General features: G+C 33.7%; 1 protein-coding gene across 1 annotated transcript in view; it reads right to left on the reverse strand.

The window, feature by feature from the left end:
- Positions 1–23,760, reverse strand: part of DOK6 (docking protein 6) — a gene marked incomplete at its 3' end in the record, with an annotated part of 474,920 nt that overhangs the window by 320,855 nt on the left and 130,305 nt on the right. The window contains exon 2 of the mRNA XM_080919798.1: positions 4,850–4,957. Coding sequence (XP_080775924.1) covers positions 4,850–4,957 — 108 coding nt within the window. The remainder of the gene's footprint in view (positions 1–4,849; positions 4,958–23,760) is intronic.

Below are 23,760 nucleotides of genomic sequence, written 5' to 3' on the forward strand. Positions count from 1 at the left end.
ATCACATTTTTAGTAAAACTGTACAATATTGGTTATACTATTTTATAATTCATTTACTGTGAATCTTAGCTCCTCTACAGTGTCACAAACTTTAGATATTTCCAGAGTTTCCCTTTTGACTATTTTAATGTTATTGTTGCGAGGTATGTGTGTTTATAAGTTCATAAATGTGTTTATTTTAAGACAGTATTGCTTATCTTAAGTTGTGAAATTTGCATCAACTTGGGAGACTCATTGTGCCCTGTATGTTCTTCGTAAAATGTTTTTGTTTCTCTAGTCAATACTCTGAATTTTAAATAAAAACTGGTGATTTGTAGGGAAAATATTTTAGATTTTGATACATTTTAAATTGCATTTTAAAGGATACTTACTAGTTTTAAGACACTTTTCTTGTAGAAATTTCACTTACAAAAGATTTTTTTTTGCTTAATTCTGTCAATTTTATAATTTTACTGCACAGCTTAGAATAATTGTTGACGAGAGTTATAGTGTTTGTGGTGTGAGGGGGTGTTACTTTTACTTAACATTCAGGTATTTGTTGAAAAAGTTTCCCTGTTGTTTTTACAGACTAAATTGAATTGATCCCTTAGGTTTGGATTTGCTGCTTTCTTTTTTTTTTTTATAACTTCCATTGATATATACCTACAGTCCTTTAGTTACATCATATGGTTACAATTTCCGTAATTTTAGAATGCTTTATCAACTTCAATAATTCTAGCTTTGCTCCTATGTAATATCAAGCCTGCTTTGGTTAATTTATGTTTTATATATATATATATATATATATATATATATATATATATATATATATATATATATATATATTTTGCACTTATTCTTTCAGTTTCCACAAAAACACTTATTTTTTTTTAATTAGAATTATGTGGGCTAGGAATCAAGTTTAAAATAATGATGACCTAGGAAAACAGAGGAGCCATGTGTAATGTCATTACAATATATATGAACATTCTTTTCTTTATTCTATATTAATATCCATAATTTTCAACATGAAGGTTTTTTAAGTTGTGTTATGAATTTACTTATAACAATTTGTTGCCATTATTATTAATTCAGTTCTTTTTATCAATGCAATTTGACAAGTGTCATCTGCCACTATGTGAAATAATGCAATCGATTTTTTATATTAAAATTCTCATTCCTATTGTTCCCTGCATTAATCAGTTCTGGTATTTCTAGTTTAACAAGCATTACAACAAATAATTATGTTGTCTAGTAATAGAAAGCATTTTTCATTTTCTTCTGGAAGAACCTATTAGAAGCTCTTTTCCAAATTGTTGAAGCTTGCTCTATTGCTGCTTTATTGAAGCTGTGCATAATAAATGCAGGTTAAATTTTGACAAATGCTTTTTCATATTTTTCCTTAAATAGTCCTGTGATATTTCTACCTTGTATTGCTAAATTTTCCATTAAGTTTCAAACAAAAAAAATCTACTTCTGTAGAAAAAAATACATTTTATGTTCACAGTGTTTCCATATAATTCTATTTATATTTCTGTTAATAGTTTGCTAAGAAATTTTGAGATTTGACAAAAATATTGGTAGTTTTCTTTCAAACTATTTTTTTTTGGCTTTTGGCTACTACTAACAAAATTAATTAGAAAGAAAAAGAGGGTATCAATTTTGAGGTGTGGCATGGAAGAGATTTATCGGAAAGAGGAAGATGAGAGAAGCTGGAGGTAGGAAATGTAAGTGCTGAATGGTGAAGTTGATATAATTCAGTCTCAGTTGAAACATGTTAAAATGAAAATAAATAATTAAATAAAAGCCTAATTACTGCGAAAGGAAATAGCTAATAATATATAACATTTAAGATTATTGATGAATGATTCAGAAATTATGCTACTTCGAGTTTCTCATTTTGTGGCTCATGCTTTAAGCAGGATGCAGAAGCCTTAGTTATAAAGTTATCTCTGTTTGCCAGAGTTTTTCTAGCTCTCGGTCACCCATGGCCCTCTGCTGAGCATGTGTGTCTTTGAGAGCATCTACACTGTCTTTTTCTTTTGAAGTGTGTCTTTTGTACTTTCTGATAGCCTAATACAACCAGAGGCAGCTACTTTCTCTATGCTTTCTAGTTTCCTGTTATAGTAAGTCTTCCAGTGCCAGGACCATTGCTACCACACCTATGACTGCCACTGCCCCTAGTGGAAAGGCAGGCATTTTGTTTTGGTAATTCTTTTGTTTCTTCTTTACCAACAAAGTGCCTTAGATTCATTTTGTATTTTAATGTAAATATAGGAATTGGTGATATATGTTGGCAATAGAAAGAGAAAGAGGCACTTGAACACAACAGTCATTTAAACCATTTCATACATTTCCATCACTTTTGGGATAAATTTCAGTTCCTTTTTTGCAAATCTCTTTTGTCACACTTTTGTCTCAAACATCTTTTGATCTTGTGCCAGTTTTTTTTCTTTCTCTTTTTCATTGCTTATGGAATGTTCTCCTATATCTTGGAAATTCTTATGGGCTGTTTTTGTAATGCTTTATATTTGTCACTTCAAGCTGTAGCAGATTATATTTTATTCTGATTCTGTTATAATAAAACTTATTTTCATAACACTTTCATGGTCATGTAAACTTAAGAACAATGGTAAACAATGTAGCATTTTATAATTGTTCTCCACTACTGCATCCCTAGGTGCAGTCCAATACACTACACACATAATAAAGTCTAGAAAACAGGGACATAATTAATTTGAATTCTAGGTCAGACTGATGTGCAGGATAGCTCTTAAAATCTAACTGATCACAGTGCAAATCAATAGATTCTCAATGAGTAGCATTCAAGGCAAATCAGAATAAGAATGTACTTCATCCCTAAGCATTCCTATAGAGAGTATGTGATTGGTACTGTAGTATAAAAACAAATTAAAGTTAGAGAAGACAGCTTATGTAAAATGAGGAGTTTCAGTTGTGATGATTCATGGCTATAATTTTAGCTCCTGAATATCTGAATTCAGAGGCTCATAAGTTCATAAATAGATATGGCTGTATAGTAAAACTGTGTCTCAAAAATGAACAATACCACAGGAGAAACACAAGCAATTAATGTTTGTAAAGAGAGATGAACTTGGTCTGTTCCAGTAATAACTCTGACAAATTTAAGTGATCTCCAACAGTTATCTGTAATCATCAATAGATATGGACAATACTACTAAACTAAATCTATGGCTAAATATATGTAAGAATAATAAGTAAGGAACAAGTAACCACAAATATAATAAACAAGTAAAAAAAAAAAAAAAAAACACCATCGAGATAAGCAAGAAGAAAGGGGAACTGCTTTATATGCCTTAAAGAGATGAACACTTTGCAGGAAGTGATGAAGACATTACTACCACAACATCCATCACTCGGGTGTCATATTTGCTAAGGTACTCAAATTTCAAATTACAGGAAATAGTTCTCTCGGTCTCCTTGCTGAGTTATGAGCATATGAATTTTATCTCTAATAAGATTCAAGGTTTTGGAAGTACAATGGCTTTGTCATATGCAACCTTACATGGCATCCATGAATAGAGTATCTGCCATAGAGCAGACATTTAGTGTGTATTTGTATCCAAGTTATCAATCTACGTAACCACTTGATATCCTAGAGTAGATTCATCTTTTTATACAAAACATGACAAAGTTCAATCATAACGTAATGTCTTGTAAAACATTTTGTTCGTTTTATTTAGGAGAAGAATATTGTTCTGAATAGAGTTTTAGTTAGTGTGTAGCACTGCTGAGTAGGCAGGTTGAACTATTTACTCTTCTATTGGCTTGATAGAATCCACAACTCTTATAGAAGAAAGAGTTTATATGGGTTTATGAATCCAGAGGGATTAGAGCCCATGATAGAACAGAGACATGGTAGATAGAAATAGATGTTAAAAAGTTTCATCTCAAATTCTAAACAGAAAGCAGAGGCAGTGAACTGAAAATGGCATAAGTCTTTAGAATTTCAAACCCTGCCTATCATGATGTATTCTTTGCAACAGAGCCATATTCACAAAACTGTTTTAGGATTTCTATTCCTGTGAAGAAACACTATCACCTTAGCAACTCTTATAAGGAGAAACATTTAATTGAGTCTAGCTTATAGTTCAGAGGTTTAGTCCATTGTCACCATGTTGGGTATCATTGTGTCACTCAGGCAAACATGATACTAGAGAAAAATTCAAGAGTTTTACATCTAGAGCAGCAGGATGAAGGAAGAGAGAGACAGAGACAGATAAAGAGAGACAGAGAGAAGAGGGAAGATCTGGCATGAATTTCAGGAACCTCAAAGCCCATCGCCAGTGACACATTTCCTCCAAGAAAGTCACATCTACACCAAAAGGCCACATGGCCTAATCCTTTCATTCTGGGATTTATGCAGCATCTACTTGTCAGCATATTTGATGATCAATTTTTGTTAACTTGCTGAGTAAACAGCTAATGGTATCTATATTAACTGTGTCATTAACAAAGCTTATGCTTGTCTGATAAGTACTATTTCCTAAATACTGCCCATAGTTTTAATCATAGAAGCAAATTTACAAGAGACCTGAAAAGAAGGAAAGTGCCCACTCAGCACCTTAGAAAGAACTGAGTTGAGTTATGACTCATCTCATTTTGTAAGGTCGCCATAAAAATGAGTCTTTCATTTTGCAGACATGTAGTTGGGATTTACAGCAGATGATTAAGATAAGGAAGAAAAATAAGTTTTGCATTTTATCAGAACAGGAACATTTTATCTTGGCCATGAATTTTTCCCTCTGTAGATTTCATCTATCAAAGAAATGTCTCCACAAGTTGTCCAATGCCCAGTTATTCCCCAGGGACCACTATGTGTGTAACTTACCTTGTGAAAGTTTCTGAAATAAGCTGCCTTTTCATCTGGAAACTTTTCTAGCCTTCTGGGTCCCTTGCTAGAAGCCTTCTTAAAAACCAACCAGCATCGTCTGAATATCTGAAATCAAATAAAATAATCTGATTATCCATCATTTCATATGAGTTTGCTGGCATTTGGGGTTTTATCTATTCAACTGTTCCATTAGGGATGAGCTTCTAAAAGTCCCTTAATTCATAGAATGGTTTCTTCAAAGGAAAGTGTGTGACTAGTAGAAATTGCAGCCTAGTTTAAATACATGATGCATCATGTGAAATTAAATGTGTCAATCTGTTGGAATAAATCAGTTTTGATAAGAGTAATCACTTGAGTGTCAATACTACACACATGATGGCAATTTCTTACGTCATTTCCTACTGCTGTGAGCATTTAGTCCAGATAGGTGAAACAGATACACACAATTAGTTTTATACATTTTAATAAAATAATATTTCTAACTGTCTTACACACATTGAGGATTTTCAACAAATAGTCATAACATAATTTAGAAAACAGCAAAAATATAGCTTTATTTTGGTCTGATGTGATTCCCTAGTTTTACAGCAACTAGAATATATTAAATGTTTATTATTTAAAATACAATATAATTTAAAAATTTATTTACACATTAGTTTTACTAACTATTGCTATAAACAGGTACTACTATTTTCATATTATAAGAAATTTAAGAGACTGATCAAGACTTGAATAGATGTATTTCTGAATCTTTTGTTTAGCTTTTAAAATGACAATTAATTATGTGAGCTAAGTTTATTGGTTTTGGACCATGCTCATTTTTAAATGGAAATAATCAATGCCAAACTTTGAGAATGGCATCTTTTTTTTTCCTGTATAATATCACATGTTCATTGAAGATATATTGAAAAGCAAATAAGTAGAAGGCATTTTTCCTTTCTAATAATTAGACATGTTTGGTAATTCAAAATGACCATAGCTTTTTAATTTACAAATTTAGCTTATTTTATTCCTGGAGAAATATTCTCTACCAAAGGCAATTTCAGAAACATTAGTCACCGTGTTTCTATTCTGTGTCTTCATTCAAAGTATAGAGTTGTCACAATTCTTTTTCTGCTAGTAGAAGACAGAGCATGTAATTCTTTCAAATTATTCCCATGAACATTGTTTCTTACTGAAAGACAGCACTTTCTATGTTAAAAAGCACTCTCAGAGCTACCACAAAAGACTTTTTCCACTAAAAGCAGAATAAGTAAAATAACAATGTGAAGACAATCCCACTGCTCCTGCTGACTTTCTTAAATCTTCTACTGTAGTCTTCAAAGATATATCAAGAATATACCAAGCACACAATAGCATGTCTGTCCATCTTTGCAATTAGATGTATCTTACTTACTAAAGGCTTAGCATCAATACACCTGCAAATGAGGAACTGCTCAATGTCTTTAGAACTACTGTTGTTTCACACATTGTATTTAGCACATAGCATTCTAATTCTTTGTTATTTGTTGGACTTTCTCCAACCCCAACTTCCAAATGAAATTCTGTTAATGATTACAATATGGAATCATCTCAAGATTTGTTTAGTTTTAATAATAGATTTTAGTCATTATACCTCATCCGTTTCTTATCACTGTCATTCTCCTGCTGTAAGAGTTCTCCCCAACTTTTCTGTTTGTAAGTCTTTTTATGCGAGGCTAGTTTTTTTTTTCCTCAGCATAGATGGGAGGTTATTTACTGGATCAAAGGCAAGTTACCAATTCCTGTGAAAGTGAAAAGGTAGCACCCTCTATCTCAGAAAACCATAAGCTGTCAGTGGTCCCTCAGGGAGGCATAGAGCCCCAGGAGTCTCTTCATAAGTCATATAGAATTTTGTAGAAATGCTGACATATAAGAATTGGGGGAAATGGTAGTATCTTATGTATTGATATCACAGCTCTTTTTGTATATATCACACATCCTGGGCAGATTACTTTGTGCTCAGCTAATAAAGAAGGATAAAGCATGGAATTAAGGGAAATTTGAAAAGGTAGGTCACAGTTTTAGTGTACAGAAAATTCTCTGCAAGGTGCTATCCTCTGTTACTTTGCCTTATGGACTAAGTATTATTTGCTATGTATAATAAAGCTGTACACAATGTCACTTTATTTTTATTCTAGGAGTCCCAATTCTAAGACATATTTAAGTAAAATAATCTGATACAAAATTCTGTCCTTATCAGGTTACAATTTAAACATTTCTAACAGTATAAACGAAAATATTACTAATGTTTCCCCATAGACAGGATTTGTGATCTAACAAAATGTCCTTGAAATTCCACCTTTCTTTTTGTTAAACATTCACATTTTAGGCAATCTATTAAGCCTTTTAGTTATGTGTCCTTAAATTATCAAGGAAAAAAATAATGATTTAAGTTTATCTTTAATATTAAAGTAAGGAGAAACTAACTACGTTAGCATTCTACCACAAGGCATACAGAGAAGCCATTAACTAACACAGGACAATCATATTCAAAACAGACAAAATGCTCTTAGCACAGCCAAGAGTAACAGTTCTGGGATACAAGCACATTTACCTATGTTTTGTTATTAAAATTTGCTTTCACAAATAAAAATCTAAATGTTTCCCATGACTCTGATATAAATAAATTAATATATATGACCAATTAATACTATGTTCAAATGTTCCCTTGAATAGCTTCTATTAATATTTCATGATGATTCAAATATTATTGATCAATGTAGTTGCATATTTAGCAATGTATATTAAAAACAAATATAGATGAAAAATTTGTTTTCATCTTAAAATTCCTATCTCCACAAGATAACATAAAGCAATTTTGTGCTAAATAAATCATTTAATGTAGGCTTCAATCAAACTCTTGTATTAAAATTTGGAGCTTTGCATTGTAATGTCTAAGAACATAGACAACTTTTGTGTGTATTTAATGATAATTAAATGTCTCCTTTTGAATAATATATTTTAGCTTATCTTCAACTTTAAGTTTCTCATCAATTGATTAATATCCATCTACTATAGAGCTTGCCCATTTAGAAAATAAGAATTGTCCTGCCAAAAACATCAAAAGTGCATTTAAAAAGTAACCTTCCTCTTATCAGAAAATAGTGTGGTACTGAGTTCTGTCACTCCAAAGTTCATAAACTGAATCTAATGGGATGTTATTTGGAGATATAATAATGCTAGATGGGCTTTCGGAGGGTAGGAGGTACAGGATGTGAAACAGTCAGAGGATGGACCAGGAGTGGGTTAAAGTCTGGACTTAAAAAACATTAAAGAATAATTATTTTTAAAAAAGAAGTGAGTTTAATATGAGCTAGAAAGTCTTCAAGTGTTGTTGCTTAATCATTCTTTATTATTGCAGAACAAGGGATATCAAGGATGTAGAACAATGGGAACATTTCTCTACTGCTGGTAGGAGTGCATACTTATACAAACACTCTGGTAACTAATCTGGCAGTTTCTCAGAAAATTAGAAATAGTTCTGCCTGAAGACCCAGCTCTGCCACTCCTGGGTATATGACCAAAAGACACTGCTCCATACCGCAAGGACATGTGCTACACTATGTTCACAGCAGCTTTCTTTAACAGCCAGAAATTTCCAGATGACCCTCAACAAAGAATGGATACAAAATATGTAGTTCATTTACACAATGAAATACTACTCAGCTACCAAAAACAAGGACATTATGAATATTGTAGGCAAATGGATATAACTAGAAAACGTCATCCTGAGTGAGACATCCCAGACCCAAGAGGACATGCATAGTATGTACTTAAAAGTACCCAAGAAAGCTTAAACAAGAATGAAAGTCCAAGGGAGTATTTTTTTTAATCTCACATAGAAAGGGTAATTAGATGGTTTATAGGAGGCAATTGGAGGTGAGGGAGCTGGGTGGGATAGTGGATGGGGCTTTTCAGAATCAAGTGTTAAAAGAGGAGAGAGGTCCGATCACAAGGGAAATAAATGGAAATTGTTAGCTGGCAGGGCACAGGGGGAGGGGGCCATCTTTAGGACATGCCAGAGACCTGGGATAAAGAAGGTTCACAGGAGTCTATGGGAATGACTTTAGCTGAGACTCTTGGCACTGGGGATATGGAACCTGAAGTGGCCATCTCCTGTAGCTAAGCAGGATTCCCCTCTGGAGCAATAAGGATACCAACAAAACTTCCAACCCAAAATTTGTCCTATCTACAAGAAAAAACAGAGACAAAGATGGAGCAACAACTGTGGGAATAGCCAACCAATGGCTGGCCCAACTTGAGACCCCATGGGCAAGAACTAATTCCAGACACTATTAATGATACTTTGTTATGCTTGCATATAGGCGCCTAACATAATTGTCCTCTGAGATTTGTCTGCCACCCAGCATGTAACTGAAACAGATGCAGAGACCCACACAGCCATACACTGAACAGAGCTTGGGGAATCTTATGGAAGAGTTGGAGAAAGGATCAAGAGCCCCAGAGGCAATAGAAACTCCACAGGAAGATCTACACAGTCAACTAACCTGGATCCTTGGGGTTCTTAGAGACTGAACTACCAAGCAAAGAACGTACAGAGGCTGGACATAGACTCCTGTACATATGCAGTTGATGTTCTGCTTGGTAACATAAATGCTGTAGCAAAGTTTGTCAGGAAAACTGTTGCCTGTTTATGAAATACATTCATCTAACTAGTCTGGCCTCAGTAGGAAAGATCCTTAGCGCTGTGGAGATTTCACATTAGGGTGGGGATATGTCCAAAGGGACTCTACCCTCTAAGTTGAAAAGGGCAGTGAGAATGGGGGAGGGACCATGTGAAGGACTGCAGGGGTTGAGGGGGGTAGCAATGGAAATTCAAAGTGAATAAACAAATTAATTAATGAAAAAATTTAGTGCTTACAGTTCCAATATATTTAATCCAATTTTTAATATCAAAATCATAAATAAAACTTTCAAATGGCTTTCAAAGTGAAGATACTCATATTTGAAAAATACCAAAATGATTAATAAATACGTTAAGCAAAATTAAATTTATTTCAGAATTTACTCTATTTTTCTTCTCCTGTTCTATTTCAGGGAACAAGCGTACATTCTAAAATTTCAATTTGTGATAGTTTCTTAGAGTTTTGTTTTTGTTGTTTGTTTTGTTTTGTTTTTATAACCTTGAAAGATTTAAAGTGCACTAGTCAATTATTTTTTACAAAATTCTTTAATTTCTGTTTGTCTTACATTTTGATATTTAAGAAATATCTAAGAAATATATGACAGCAGTGTCATTAAAATATATTTTATGATGAAAATAACATGAATAAATTATGGCCATGAATTAGTTATTTTTAATATAATTTCTAATTGAAATTTTAAAGTTGAAAAGAAAATAATAAATATTGATTTCTTTTGTTTTTAGTCATAGTCTCTCAAAATGATTTGAATTTACATAAGAGAAGATAATAGCTAAGAACATAGTATGGAGAAATTTCACATGTCTGCTGTGTTATTAATGTGAAGCAAAATGAAGTATGAGTCAAAAACTAAATGCCTCCTCCACAACAGAAGTAGGAGGCAAATGGGAAGGAAATATCTTCCCTTTGACCTTTTAACCAAACCAGCTTTTGTTAGTGTAGCACAGTAGTGTACTGTAGGACCAGAACTACTGCTTTAAATGGATATGTTGGAGAATTCCAGATATGATCAAGAAGAATGACTGCTTGAAACTAGAAAATCATTGCTAGGAGGGACAAAAATCTATCTGTAAAGAAAAGGTTTTATTTTTCTTTTAAATGAAAAGTATAAATTTTTTGACAAAAGTGCAAGAGAAACCCATGAATGAATTAGTCACCTTAATATCTTAATGTTTTTTCATCCCATGAGAATGAACAACAATTAATAACCTTTGTGAATCCTTTGTAGAAAGTGGGAGGTTTTTCTAGTCTCTTAAGATACTTCTTGCATTTCAATGGCATATACTTGCAAATATTTTGGTTTGGGCTCCTTAATGACAAAATTTATGGCTTGGAGACAGCCTCCTCCTAACATTTCTGTCTCTTGGCAGTTAACATTACTGCAGGTTCCACCTTGGTTTAGAAAATGCTGAACCTTCTATCTTGGAATAAGAACTGAGAATTTCACATACTTTTTTAGAAACCTATTCTAAACAAGCAGGTTGCCTTAGCAACCAGACTAAAAGATGACCTCTGGATCTCCTTATAGAAAATGGCCTGTTGCTGCCAGAACTCTAGAAGTCCCAGGGATCTCCAGCTGGCCCTTTCCAGCTTGCCATAATCACATGCCCTTTTCTTTTGATGAAAACTTGTTTTACCACACAACACTTTGTTCTTTTAGCTTTTTCACCATTTCAAGGTGATTTTATACAAAGCCATTTTTTACTGTTAAGACACATCAGGAAAAATAGGTGGCCAATTCATTAGCTTTAGTTCACAGCTGTAATTATGTTATTTAGCAAGGACTCATTCACAAGTTTAGCACACTCAACATTAGATTTAATATACCTATTCTATCACAAAACATTGGTCTAATGAACCTTGCATGTCAAAAATAATCTTTTAGTACTTGGAGGAATTTTTGATTATAGGAATTGTCAGAGTTGACAATTTATTGCAATAAAGAAAGTTATTAAAATATTTTCCTAGAGAATATATCTACATCTATATATATCTATATCTATCTATCTATCTATCTATCTATCTATCTATATATATATATATTATATCTGAGTGGCTTTTTTGTGTATTTTTTTCTGAAAGTAAGATTCCTTTACCCTCAACATGCACACACATACACACTCACTCACACACACACACATACACACACACTTAGAAACACACATAAATGATACATTGACATATAAGATTTATTTAAAACTGTGTATTTTATGGATGTAAAATAACAGATATGTAAAACTGACCCTGGCATAAGTATGGCAAAATTATGCAGTGAGTAACTTCCAACAGCTTGTTGACGATCTTTGTCCTACCACAGAAGGTTGTTTTTGTGTGTGAAATGTAACCATTATTATAAATAAGCTTAGTCACCTGGTGGAATTACATTTACTATGTTTAAGATAAATGAAAGCCTTGCTACTGATTTAAACCAATTGTTGTTATGCCTGTTTGAATACCAGAAACTCACTCATTTATTCATCCATCATCAATCCACTCACCTGAAAACAGATGCCCCTCAATAAAACCCTATGCATCACATCAAGGTAGCTTAAATTTTCTGTTTCCCAGATTGAAATTCTAATAACTGCAAGATAATTGAATAATTCTTCATTCTAAACCAGATAGTCTGTATTTTGCCTGAGAACTGCAATTTTTCCAACTACTCCATTAGCTACAAGATACCCAAAGATTGGACAGGGAAACCAGAGTAAGAAAACAAATTTGCATTTGTGGGAGTTGCTTATGAAAGGATCTTATTTTTGGTTTCTATGTGATATCATTAGAAACTCTGAGTAATGATGGAATATGGTAAAACTTAAATGATAATGAAGAAGCTATCGTACCTGTATTCCAATATGGACATTGGGAAAAATCTACAGAGACACCGTAACATAATCAGAAAGCAGTGCAGCACAAGTATAAAGATTTCTGAATTTTTGAGCATATATATGTGTAGCCTCCACATTTTAAATTAAAAAACTGACAAAACATTTTTTTAAATCAGTAATTGCTAAAATATTATTACAGATTCTCTTTTTAAAATGCAAAACTTAACACCTTTGTTTATACAACTGTTACAATGCCAGCTGACTTCCAATTTCCCTCTTTTTAAAAAATACTTATTTTATGTGTATAAATGCATGTCTACATGATAGTATGGCTACATGCATGAAGGTGTTCATGCTGGCTGGAAGAATATGTCCAAATCCTTGGAGCTGCAGTTATAGGAATATGAGCTACACGCTATTGGTGTTGAGAGCCAAATTTCAGCACCCTGCAACAAAAGATGTGTTCTGAATCACAGAGCCAGATCTCAAGATTTTCCTCATTAATTTTTAATTTTCACAATGATATTTCACAGTTTCAGTCATAGGGGTCAGATGAATACATGACACAAATATTAAACTTTGCAAAAGAAAATTTAGTAAAGGAAACACTAATTACTATATCAATGACCTCACAGAAAAACAAGAGCACTAACATAATATCAAAGAAAAGTAGGAACTTAAATACCTGAAAATTTACTTTATGTCAGGAATTAATATTCTAAGAAATAAATGTAAAAGAATTGATAAGGTCTTCACTGTAGACATTAATTCAGAACAAATACTTATAAAATAAGTAAAGAACTCCAAAAATTTCAAAAGCTATTTAATTCTAAAAAAGACAGGACAATGTAATTGCCACTTTTGAAAAGAGGACTTTACATGTGCCTAGTAAATTGATAAATGTGCTAAATCCTTTAACTTGAGATAATCTGAAGTAGAAACACAAGCAGGCAGCTCATTCCTAACAAAACAAAGAAGAGAGCAAACAGTGTGGGGGGGGGGTAGTGGGCTTCTCTCTTCTCCTAGAGAGTCTAAACAGTAAGTCTGAAAGAAATAATCCCATGCATCCTTTCAGATCACCATGGTCTAACAATGATCTTTAATAACAACAAGGACAACAAAAAGCCCACATACACATGGAAACTAAACAATGTTCTATTAAACAATAGCAGGGTCAAAAAGAAATAAAGAAAGAATTAAAGATTTTCTAAAATTCAATGAAAATGAAAACACGACATACCCAAACCTATGGGATGCAATGAAAGCAGTACTAAGAGCAAAACTCATAGCTCTGAGTGCTTCCAAAAAGAAACTGGAGAGAGCATACACTAGCAACCTGACATCACAGTGGAAAGCTCTAGAACAAAAGGAAGGAGATTCCCCCAAGAGGAGTAGACATCAAGAAATAATTAAACTTAGGGCAGAAATAGACCAAATAGAAACAAAAAGAACCATTGAAAGAATCAACAAACCCAAGAGCTGGTTCTTTGAGATAATTAACAAAATTGAGAAACCCTTAGTCAGACTAACTAGAGGGCAAAGGGAGAGTATCCAAATGAACAAAATTAGAAAGGAAAGTGGAGAAATAACGACTGAAACTGAGGAAATTCAAGAAATCATCAGATCCTGCTACAAAAGCCTATACTCAACAAAGCTGGAAATTCTGGAGGAAATGGATGAATTCCTAGACAGATATATGATACCAAGGTTAAACCAGAAACAGGTAAACCATCTAAATAATCCCATAACATCTAAAAAAATAGAAGCAGTCATCAAAATCCTCCCAACCACAAAAAGTCCAGGTCCAGATGGATTCAGTGCAGAGTTTTATCAGATATTTATTGACGACATAATACCAAGACTCTCCAAACTATTCCACAAAATAGAATCCAAAGAAACATTACCTCACTCATTTTTTGAGGCTAAAAGAACCCTCCTTGCTAAACCACACAAAGACCCTACAAGGATTGAGAATTTCAGACCAATCTCACTTATGAATACTGATGCAAAAATACTCAACAAAATCGTTGCAAATCGAATCCAAGAACACATCAAAATGATCATTCACCATGATCAAGTAGGCTTCATCCCTGGGATGCAGGGATGGTTTAATATAAGGAAATTCATCAGTGTAATTCACCATATGAACAAATTCAAAGAAAAAAACCACATGGTCATCTCACTAGATGCTGAGAAAGCATTAGAAAAAATCCAACACCACTTCATGTTAAAAGTCTTAGAAAGTACAGGAATCCAAAACCCATACCTAAATATAATAAAAGCAATATACAGCAAACCAACAGCCAACATCAAACTTAATGGGAGGAAACTTGAATCAATCCCACTAAAATCAGGGACTTGACAATGTTGCCCACTCTCCTCCTATCTATTCAACATAGTACTGGAAGTCCTGGCCAGAGCAATTAGACTGAAAAAGGAAATCCAAGTGATACAAACTGGAAAGGAAGAAGTAAAAACATTACTATTTGCAGATGACATGATAGTGTACTTACGCAACCCCACAACTTCCACCAGAGAACTCCTACAGAAGAAAAAAAACTCACAGATGGTATGAAGTCCAAGAAATAAATAAAACAAAAAAATATACATATATTTACAAAACAAGAAGACTTTGACTATTTCCAAGTTGCGTTTTGTTTTGCATGTACTCTACGCTTATTGTAACTATTAGGTTTTCAATGCATACTGTCAAGCCCTTGAAAAAAATCAAGTACTGACTAAAAAAATATATTCACATGGTTTTATGTAAAAATTATTTCAATGTCTGAAAAAACAGTACTGACAAAAATGTATAATTTTAAGCAAAAAATGTTTAAAATATGTACATTTATCTTTGTTTTGTAAAATAAAGTCGTTTAAAAAAAACAAGTTCAGGAAGTGGATAGATATAAAATAAACTCAAACAAATCAGTAGCCTTCTTATATTCAAAGGACAAACATGTGGAAAAAGAAATTAAAAAATATATACCCTTCACAATAGTGACAAAAACTATGAAATACTTTGTTGTGACTCTAATTAAGCAAGTGAAGGACCTGTATGACAAGAACTTCAAACCTGTAAAGAAGAAAATCAAGGAAGATATCAGAAAATGGAAGGATCTCCCATGCTCATGGACTGGAAGGATCAACATTTTAAAAATGGCCATCTTACCAAAAGCAATCTACAGATTCAAAGCAATCCCCATCAAAATTCCAACCCAGTTCTTCACTGAGTAGAAAAGAGCAATGGGTAATTTCATCTGAAACAACAAAAGACCTAAAATAGCAAAATCCATCCTCAACAACAAGAAAACATCTGTGGTAATCACTATCCCTGACCTCAAGCTATATTACAAGGAAATTGTGCTGAAAACTGCATGGTAGTGGTACAGAAATAGGCATGTGGATCAATGGAATAGAATAGAAGATCCAGAAATGAGCCCTCATGTATATGGTTACCTGATTTTCGACAAAGGAGCCATAAACATTCAATGGAAAAAAGACAGCCTATTCAACAAATGGTGCTGGTCCAACTGGCACTCAGCATGCAAATGAATGAATATAGACCCTTTCTTATCTCCTTGTACAAAGCTCAAGTGTAAGTGGATCAAAGATCTCCACATTAAACCAGATACACTGAAACTATTAGATGAGAAAGTAGAGAAAACTTTAGAACATATAGGCACAGGAGAAAATTTTGTGAACAAAACAACAATGGCTCAAGCTCTGAGGTCAAAGATTAACAAATATGACTTAATGAGATTGCAAAGTTTCTGTAAGGCGAAGGACATTGTCAAGAAAACAAAACGGCAGCCAACAGAATGGGAAAAGATATTTACCAACTCCACATCAGATAGAGGCCTAATATCTAAGGTATATAAAGAACTCAAAAAGCTAGACACCAGAAAATCAAATAACCCTATTACAAATGGGGTACACAACTAAACAAAACCTTCTCAGTTGAGGAATATCGAATGGCTGAAAAATATCTGAGGAAGTGCTTGACATCCTTAGCCATCAGGAAAATGCAAATCAAAACAACACTGAGATTCCACCTCACACCAGTCAGATTGGCCAAGATCCAAAACTCAGATGACAACAGATGCTGGCGAGGTTGCAGAGAAAGAGGATCACTTCTCCAGTGTTGGTGGGGTTGCAAACTAATACAATCACTCTGGAAATCACTCTGGCGATACCCCAGAAAATTGGAAATAATACTACCAGAAGACCCAGCTATACCACTTCTGGGCATATACCCCAGAGACACCTTAATACACAACAAAGATATATGCACCACAATGTTCATAACAGCTCTATTTATAATAGCCAGAAGCTGGAAAAAACCCAGATGCCCTTCAGAAGATGAATGGATACAAAAATTGTGGTACATTTACACAATGGAATACTACTCAGCCACCAGAAACAATGACTTGACCAAATTCTTAAGAAAATGGCTGCATATAGACAATATCATTCTGAGTGAGAATAACCCAGTCACAAAAGAACAGACATAATATGCAGTCACTGATAGTGGGATGCTAACCCCCAGAGGCTCGCACTGCCCCAGAAACAACTCACAGACTGTAGAAAGTCCAAGGAATAAAGAAAACAAAACAAAACAAAAAAGTATTTACACAACAAGAAAACTTTGACTATTTTCATGTTACGTTTTGTTTTGCATGTACTTTGTGCTCATTGTAACTATTGGGTTTTCAATGCATGCAGTCATACCTTTGAAAAGATCAAGTACTGACTATTCATATAGATTTATGTAAAAATTATTTTAAAATCTGAAAAAAAGTACTGACAAACATGTATTGCATAATTTTAAGCAAAAAATGCTTGAAATCTGTACATTTATCTTTGTGTTGTAAAATAAAAATGTTATTAAAAAAGTGCGAAATTACAAATGTTTTCTATTTTCAAAAATTAAAATGATAAAAAGAAAAAAAAAGGGAGCAGATACACCCAAGAGGAGTAGAGGGCAAGAAATAATCAAACTTAAGGCAGAAATAGACCAAATAGAAACAAAAGGAACCATTGAAAGAATCAACAAAACAAAGAAATGATTCTTTGAGAAAATCAACAAGATTGATAAACCCCTAGCCATACTAACTAGAGGGAAAAGAGTGAATATTAAAATTAACAAAATCAGAAAGGAAAGTGGAGACATAATAACTGAAACTGAGGAAATTCAAGAAATCATCAGATCCTACTACAAAAGCCTTATACTCCAAAAAGTTGGAAATCTGGAGGAAATGGGTGAATTCCTACACAGCTACAAGATCCTAAAGTTAAACCAGGACCAGGTATAAAAGATAAATAATCCCGTAACACTAAAAGAAATAGAAGAAGTCATCAAAAGCCTCCCAACCAAAAAAAATCTAAGGTCCAGACAGGTTCAGTGCAGAATTTTCTTAATCATTTAATGTGGACATAACACCAATACTCTCCACATTATTCCAAAAAATAGAATCAGATGGAATACAACCAAACTCATTTTTTGAGGCTAAAATAACCCTCATTCCTAAACCACACAAAGAACCTACAAGGAAAGAGCACTTCAGACCAATCTCACTTATGAAATTTGATGCAAAAATAATCAACAAAATCATTATAAGCGAATCCAAGAACACATCAAAACGATCATTCATCATAACCAATTAGGCTTCATCCCTGGGATCCAGGGATGGTTTAATATAAGGAAATTCATCAACGTAATCCACCATATAATCAAATTCAAAGAAGAAAATCACATGGTCATCCCACTAGATGCTGAGAAAGCATTTTACAAAAGTCAACACCCCTTCATGTTAAAAGTCCTAAAAAGAACAGGAATCCAAGGTCCATACCTAAACATAATAAATCAATATACAGGAAACCAACAGCCAACATCAAACTTAACTGTAGGAAAATTGAAGCAATCCCATTAAAATAAGGGACTCAACAAGCCTGCCCACTCTTCCCCTACCTATTCAACATAGTACTGGAAGTCCTGGCTGGAGAAATTAGACAGCAAAAGGAAATCCAAGGGATAGAAATCGGAAAAGAAGAAGTAAAAACATCACTCTTTGAAGATGACATGATAGTGTACTTCTGTTACCCCACAAATTCCACCAGAGAACTCCTACAGCTGATAAACAAGTTCAACAGAGAGGCTGGATATAAAATTAACTCAAACAAATCATTAGCCTTCCTATATTCAAAGGACAAACATGTGGAGAAAGAAATTAGGGAAAAGTTACCCTTCACAATAGTCACAAAAACTATGAATTACCTTGGTGTAACTCTAACTAAGCAAGTGAAGGACCTGTACAACAAGAACTTCAAACCTGTATAGAAGGAAATCGAGAAAGATCTCAGAAAATGGAATAATCTTCCATACTCATGGACTGGAAGGATCAACATTTTAAAAATGGCCATCCTATCAAAAGCAATCTACAGATTAAATGCAATCACCATCAAAATTCCAACCCAGTTCTTCATTGAGTTGGAAAGATCAATGTGCAATTACATCTGGAATAACAAAAGACCTAAAATAGCATAATCTATCCTCAACAACAAGAAAACATCTGCAGGAATCACTATCCCTGACCTCAAGCTCTATTACAAGGCAATTGTGCTGAAAACTGCATAGTACTGGTACAGAAATAGGCACATGGATCAATGGAATAGAATAACAGATCCAGAAATGAGCCCTCACATATATGGTCACCTGATTTTTGACAAAGGAGATGTAAACTTTCTATGGACAAAGGACAGCCTATTCAACAAATGGTGTTAGTCCAACTGGCACTCAGCATGCAGAAGAATGTAAATAGACTCTTTCTTATCTCCCTGTACAAAGCTCAAGTGTAAGTGGATCAAAGATCTCCACATTAAACCAGATACACTGAAACTATTAGATGAGAAAGTAGGGAAAACTTTAGAACACATATGCACAGGAGAAATTTTTCTGAACAAAACACCAATAGCTCAAGCTCTAAGGTCAAAGATTGAGAAATGTTACTTAATGAGATTTCAAAGTTTCTGTAAATTTAAGGACATTGTCAAGAAAACAAAATGACAGCCAACAGAATGGGAAAAGTTCTTTACCAACTCCACATCAGATAGAGGCCTAATATCCAAGGTATACAAAGAACTCAAAAAGCTAGACACCAGAGAATAAAACAACCCTATTATAAAATGGGGTACAGAGCTGAACAAAATGTTCTCAATTGAGGAATATCGAAAGGCTGAGAAACATCTAAGAAAGTGCTCAACATCCTTAGCCATCAGGGAAATACAAATAAATAAAACCCTGAGATTCCATCTCACAACAGTCAGATTGGCCGAGATCCAAAACGCAGATGACAGCAGATACTGGTGAGGTTGTTGAGAAAGAGGAACACTTCTCCACTGCTGGTGGGGTTTTTAAACTGATACAACCACTCTGCAAATCAGTCTGGCGATTCCTCAGAAAATTGGACATAGTACTACCTGAAGATCCAGCTATTCCACTTCTGGGCATATACCCCAGAGACACTCCAATATACAACAAAGTTACATGCACCACAATGTTCATACCAGCGCTATATATAATAGCCAGAAGCTGGAAAGAACCCAGATGTCCTTCAGTAGATGAATGGATACAAAAATTGTGGTACATTTACACAGTGGACTACTACTCAGCTATCAGAAACAATGACTTAACCATATTCTTAAGAAAATGGTTGCATCTAGAGAATATCATCTTGAGTGAAATAACCCAGTCACAAAAGAACAGACATAATATTTAGTCACTAATAGTGGGATGCTAACTCCAGAGGCTTGCACTCCCCCAGAAACAACTCACAGACTGTATGAAGTCCAAGAAATAAAGAAAACAAAAAATATACATATATTCACAAAACAAGAAGACTTTGACTATTTCCATGTTGCGTTTTGTTTTGCATGTACTTTACGCTTATTGAAACTAGTAGGTTTTCAATGCATACTGTCAAGCCCTTGAAAAAAATCAAGTACTGACTAAAAAATATATTCACATGATTTTAAAGAATACTTTCATGAAAATCATTAAAAATTCATACCTGTATCCCTTTAGACAACCATAAATTAATGCATGATTTCAACAACTACAGAAAAAAAATAAACCTACAAAAGCATAAAAACTGCACAGCTCTCTAGTCAATAATCACTAGATCAGGGAAGAAAATTAAACACGTTCTAAAATTCAATGAAAATGAAGGTATAACATACTCAGACTTATGGGGCACAATGAAAGCAGTATGAAGAGGAAACTACATAACACTATGTGCCTCCATAAAGAAATTGAAAAGATATCATATGAACAATTTAAAAGTTCACCTGAAATTTCTAGAAGAAGGAAGGAGGAAGAAGAAGGAGGAGGATGAGGAAAGAGGAAGGAGGAAGGAGGAGAAGAAGAAAGGGAAGAAAACTTATCCAAGAGGAGGAGAAGATAGCAGGAAATAAAATCAGGACTGATACCAATCAATTAAAAACAAGGAGAACAATTCAAAGAATCGGAAAAACCAAAACCTGATTTTTTGAGAATATCCACATGATAAACAAACCCTTAGACAAAGCAACTCTAAGACAGAGAGTCATTGCCAAAATTTTTAAAAAGTAGGAATAAAAAGGCAGACTTAGCAATGAACACATAAATTCAAAGAATCTATAGGACTTACTTCGAAATCATATACTCCATGGAATCTAATGAAATTGATGATTTTCTAGACAGACACCACTTACCAAAATTAAATTAAGATCAGATAAATTATCTAAATAGTTTTATTCCACTGAGGAAACATACTCTAAATATATCCTTGTCAAAAACAAAAAAAAAAAATATGAAGCAACAAAACAGCTCCTTGTTGTATTGATAATCATCATCAGAGAAGCTTCCTTCGGCAGCCAATGGGAACAAATAGGAAGTCCCAGCATTTGACATTGTGCAGAGAGAGAGAGAAAGAGAGAGAGAGACAGAGCCAGAGACAGACAAAGACAGACAGAGACAGAGACAGACAGAGAGAGTCAACAATGGACAGAGACAGACGGAGACAGAGACAGAGACAGAGTTTGGAACACTGAGACATTAATGGGATGTTCCACTAACTCTCACCTATAGGGTTCAAGAAATCCTGAAGATGCTGAGGTTGGACTGTAGTCCTCAGGCTTCACAGGCAACTAAATTAGATCTCATGCATGTTCTTATAACCTTTGATTAGGCTATATCAAGAAACTTTCTTTACCTTAGAGTGGAAAAAAAGTGTTCTCAGGGTGAAAAAATCATTGTCTTGATCCTTTCTACTGCAATTTCAAATTGTTTGTGTGATGCTCTGCTCTGCTCTGCTCTGCCTCACTGCAGATTTCAAGTTCCGTGCATTGCACAATGCCAAACATAGCACTTGCTCTATGAAGATTTATTTAACGGATTGTGTATTACATGCATTCATCTGCAATCCATCAACTGTGGAAAACATATGAGTAAGGTTAATAAGAAATGATTCATCCTCCTATGTATAAAGTCATGTATAAATTTCATACAAATTTGCTTACTGCCATTTTCTAATTTTCTGTTTTGAACCAAGGGATAATTTTTGACCTCCTTATAAAAAATAGTTTTTAAAGTTAATTTTAAAGATCCCTTTAAAATCTCTTGTAGAGAGGGCTTTCTTCCTGCTTAAATAGTTTTTATGACATTATGTTTTAAAAGAATTGTCCAACAGTCCCCAGTGGATCAGAGATAAGGCTCCTTTTAAAAATATGCTCTCGGAAGGCTTTCTGTGTGTGTATTTTTTCTAAAAGAATGATTGAATGATTTTCAAAAAGCATTTGAATCTAAGCAGAGATTTAAAATGAAACTGTCATGTTCAATTTGATACTTTATGATTGTGACATATGAAAAATCTTATGTTATGGGCTTATACTTGTTTTATTGAAATCAAAGGTAGACAGACTTTTATCCCAACTGCCCTCATGGCCAGAACAACTGATTTTGAGAATATATGTTACTTTGATAAATGAGAATCTTCATGGATGATAAATGAGAAAAGAATGAGGGAAAACATAGTTAGACGACAGTATAAGTCTATAATAGTCTAATGGTGCCATTTCTTTTGAACTGGGTACTCACTGCCTTCTGTGGTCTGCAGCAAGAATTTTCAAATGTTTGTCACCTTTTTGGATTTCTTTCTAGAGACTCCTCTATACAATAATTCCTTTAATCGGTTTCAGTCCCAAGTTTGTAAAGATATTTCTCAGGTTTCTTTAGAATTATTTAACTTCTTCACTCCAACACATACATGCATACATACATACATACATACATACATACATGCATACATACATACATACATACATACAGGCATACATATACAGTAGTTCCCTTAATCAGTTTCAGTTCGTAGAGATACTTCTCAAGTATCTTCAGAATCATTTATCTCCTTCACTTCAAAAATACACACACACACACACATACACACACACACACACATATATATACATACATGCATATATATATGTGTGTGAGTGTATGTGTATTCTATGCAAATCTTTTTCTTTTATGAAGTTCAATAATTTCCTTCTTCTTCTCCTTGAACGAAATTATAAGTTCTATTCTCCATTATTATGATAATCTGTACAATGTGAGCAAATGTTTACCATGCAATTCCAATAATAAGTTAAGCCTCTGAAATTGCAACCTCCTGTAATTTGTTTTCAGGCTCTGACATAATTTCTAAGAAGAAATGTCTTCTTGTTTATCATAGAAGAATCTATGCCCTTCATAAGGGCTAAATATGTAAGAATGTAAAATAGAAGGTAGTAATAATAAATGGCATTCAGACATTCAGGCATTCAGACAGGACTTGAATTATTCACATATTTTGAAAGCCTTATTTTAGTCAATAGTTTTAATTATTTTTAGGCATGAATGAAATGTATTTTCATTCAAAATGAGAGGTAAAATTTTCTACAACTAAACTAGACCTTTAGTGATAGAATGGGACAATGGTTATTGATGCTTAAGGCATATAAAGCTAAAAATTCATGCATTATACCCATATACATGGAAGCCTGTGTAATTATATTGTGAGAAAAACTAACTTAGAAATCGGCTGTCAATGGCCAAAGACTCTAATAGGAGAAATAAACTTTTAATATACTGATTTATTAAATAAGATAAACACCGTACCTGTCATGGTTGCTCTAATACTTTAAAATATGGGCAAGAGAGGCATTGCAATGTTTCAGAAAAACAATACTAACACAAAGATTTCTTCCATGAGATTACTATATCATTAGGTGCAGTATTAAAAAAATCATCTTAATCAAAATTAGGACACAAAGAAAGCATAAAGAGTATGTTAGGTAACTTATTTGAGACACAAGAAAT

Source organism: Micromys minutus, assembly GCF_963924665.1.
Source record: "Micromys minutus genome assembly, chromosome: 8".
In the NCBI taxonomy this organism is placed as follows: domain Eukaryota; kingdom Metazoa; phylum Chordata; class Mammalia; order Rodentia; family Muridae; genus Micromys; species Micromys minutus.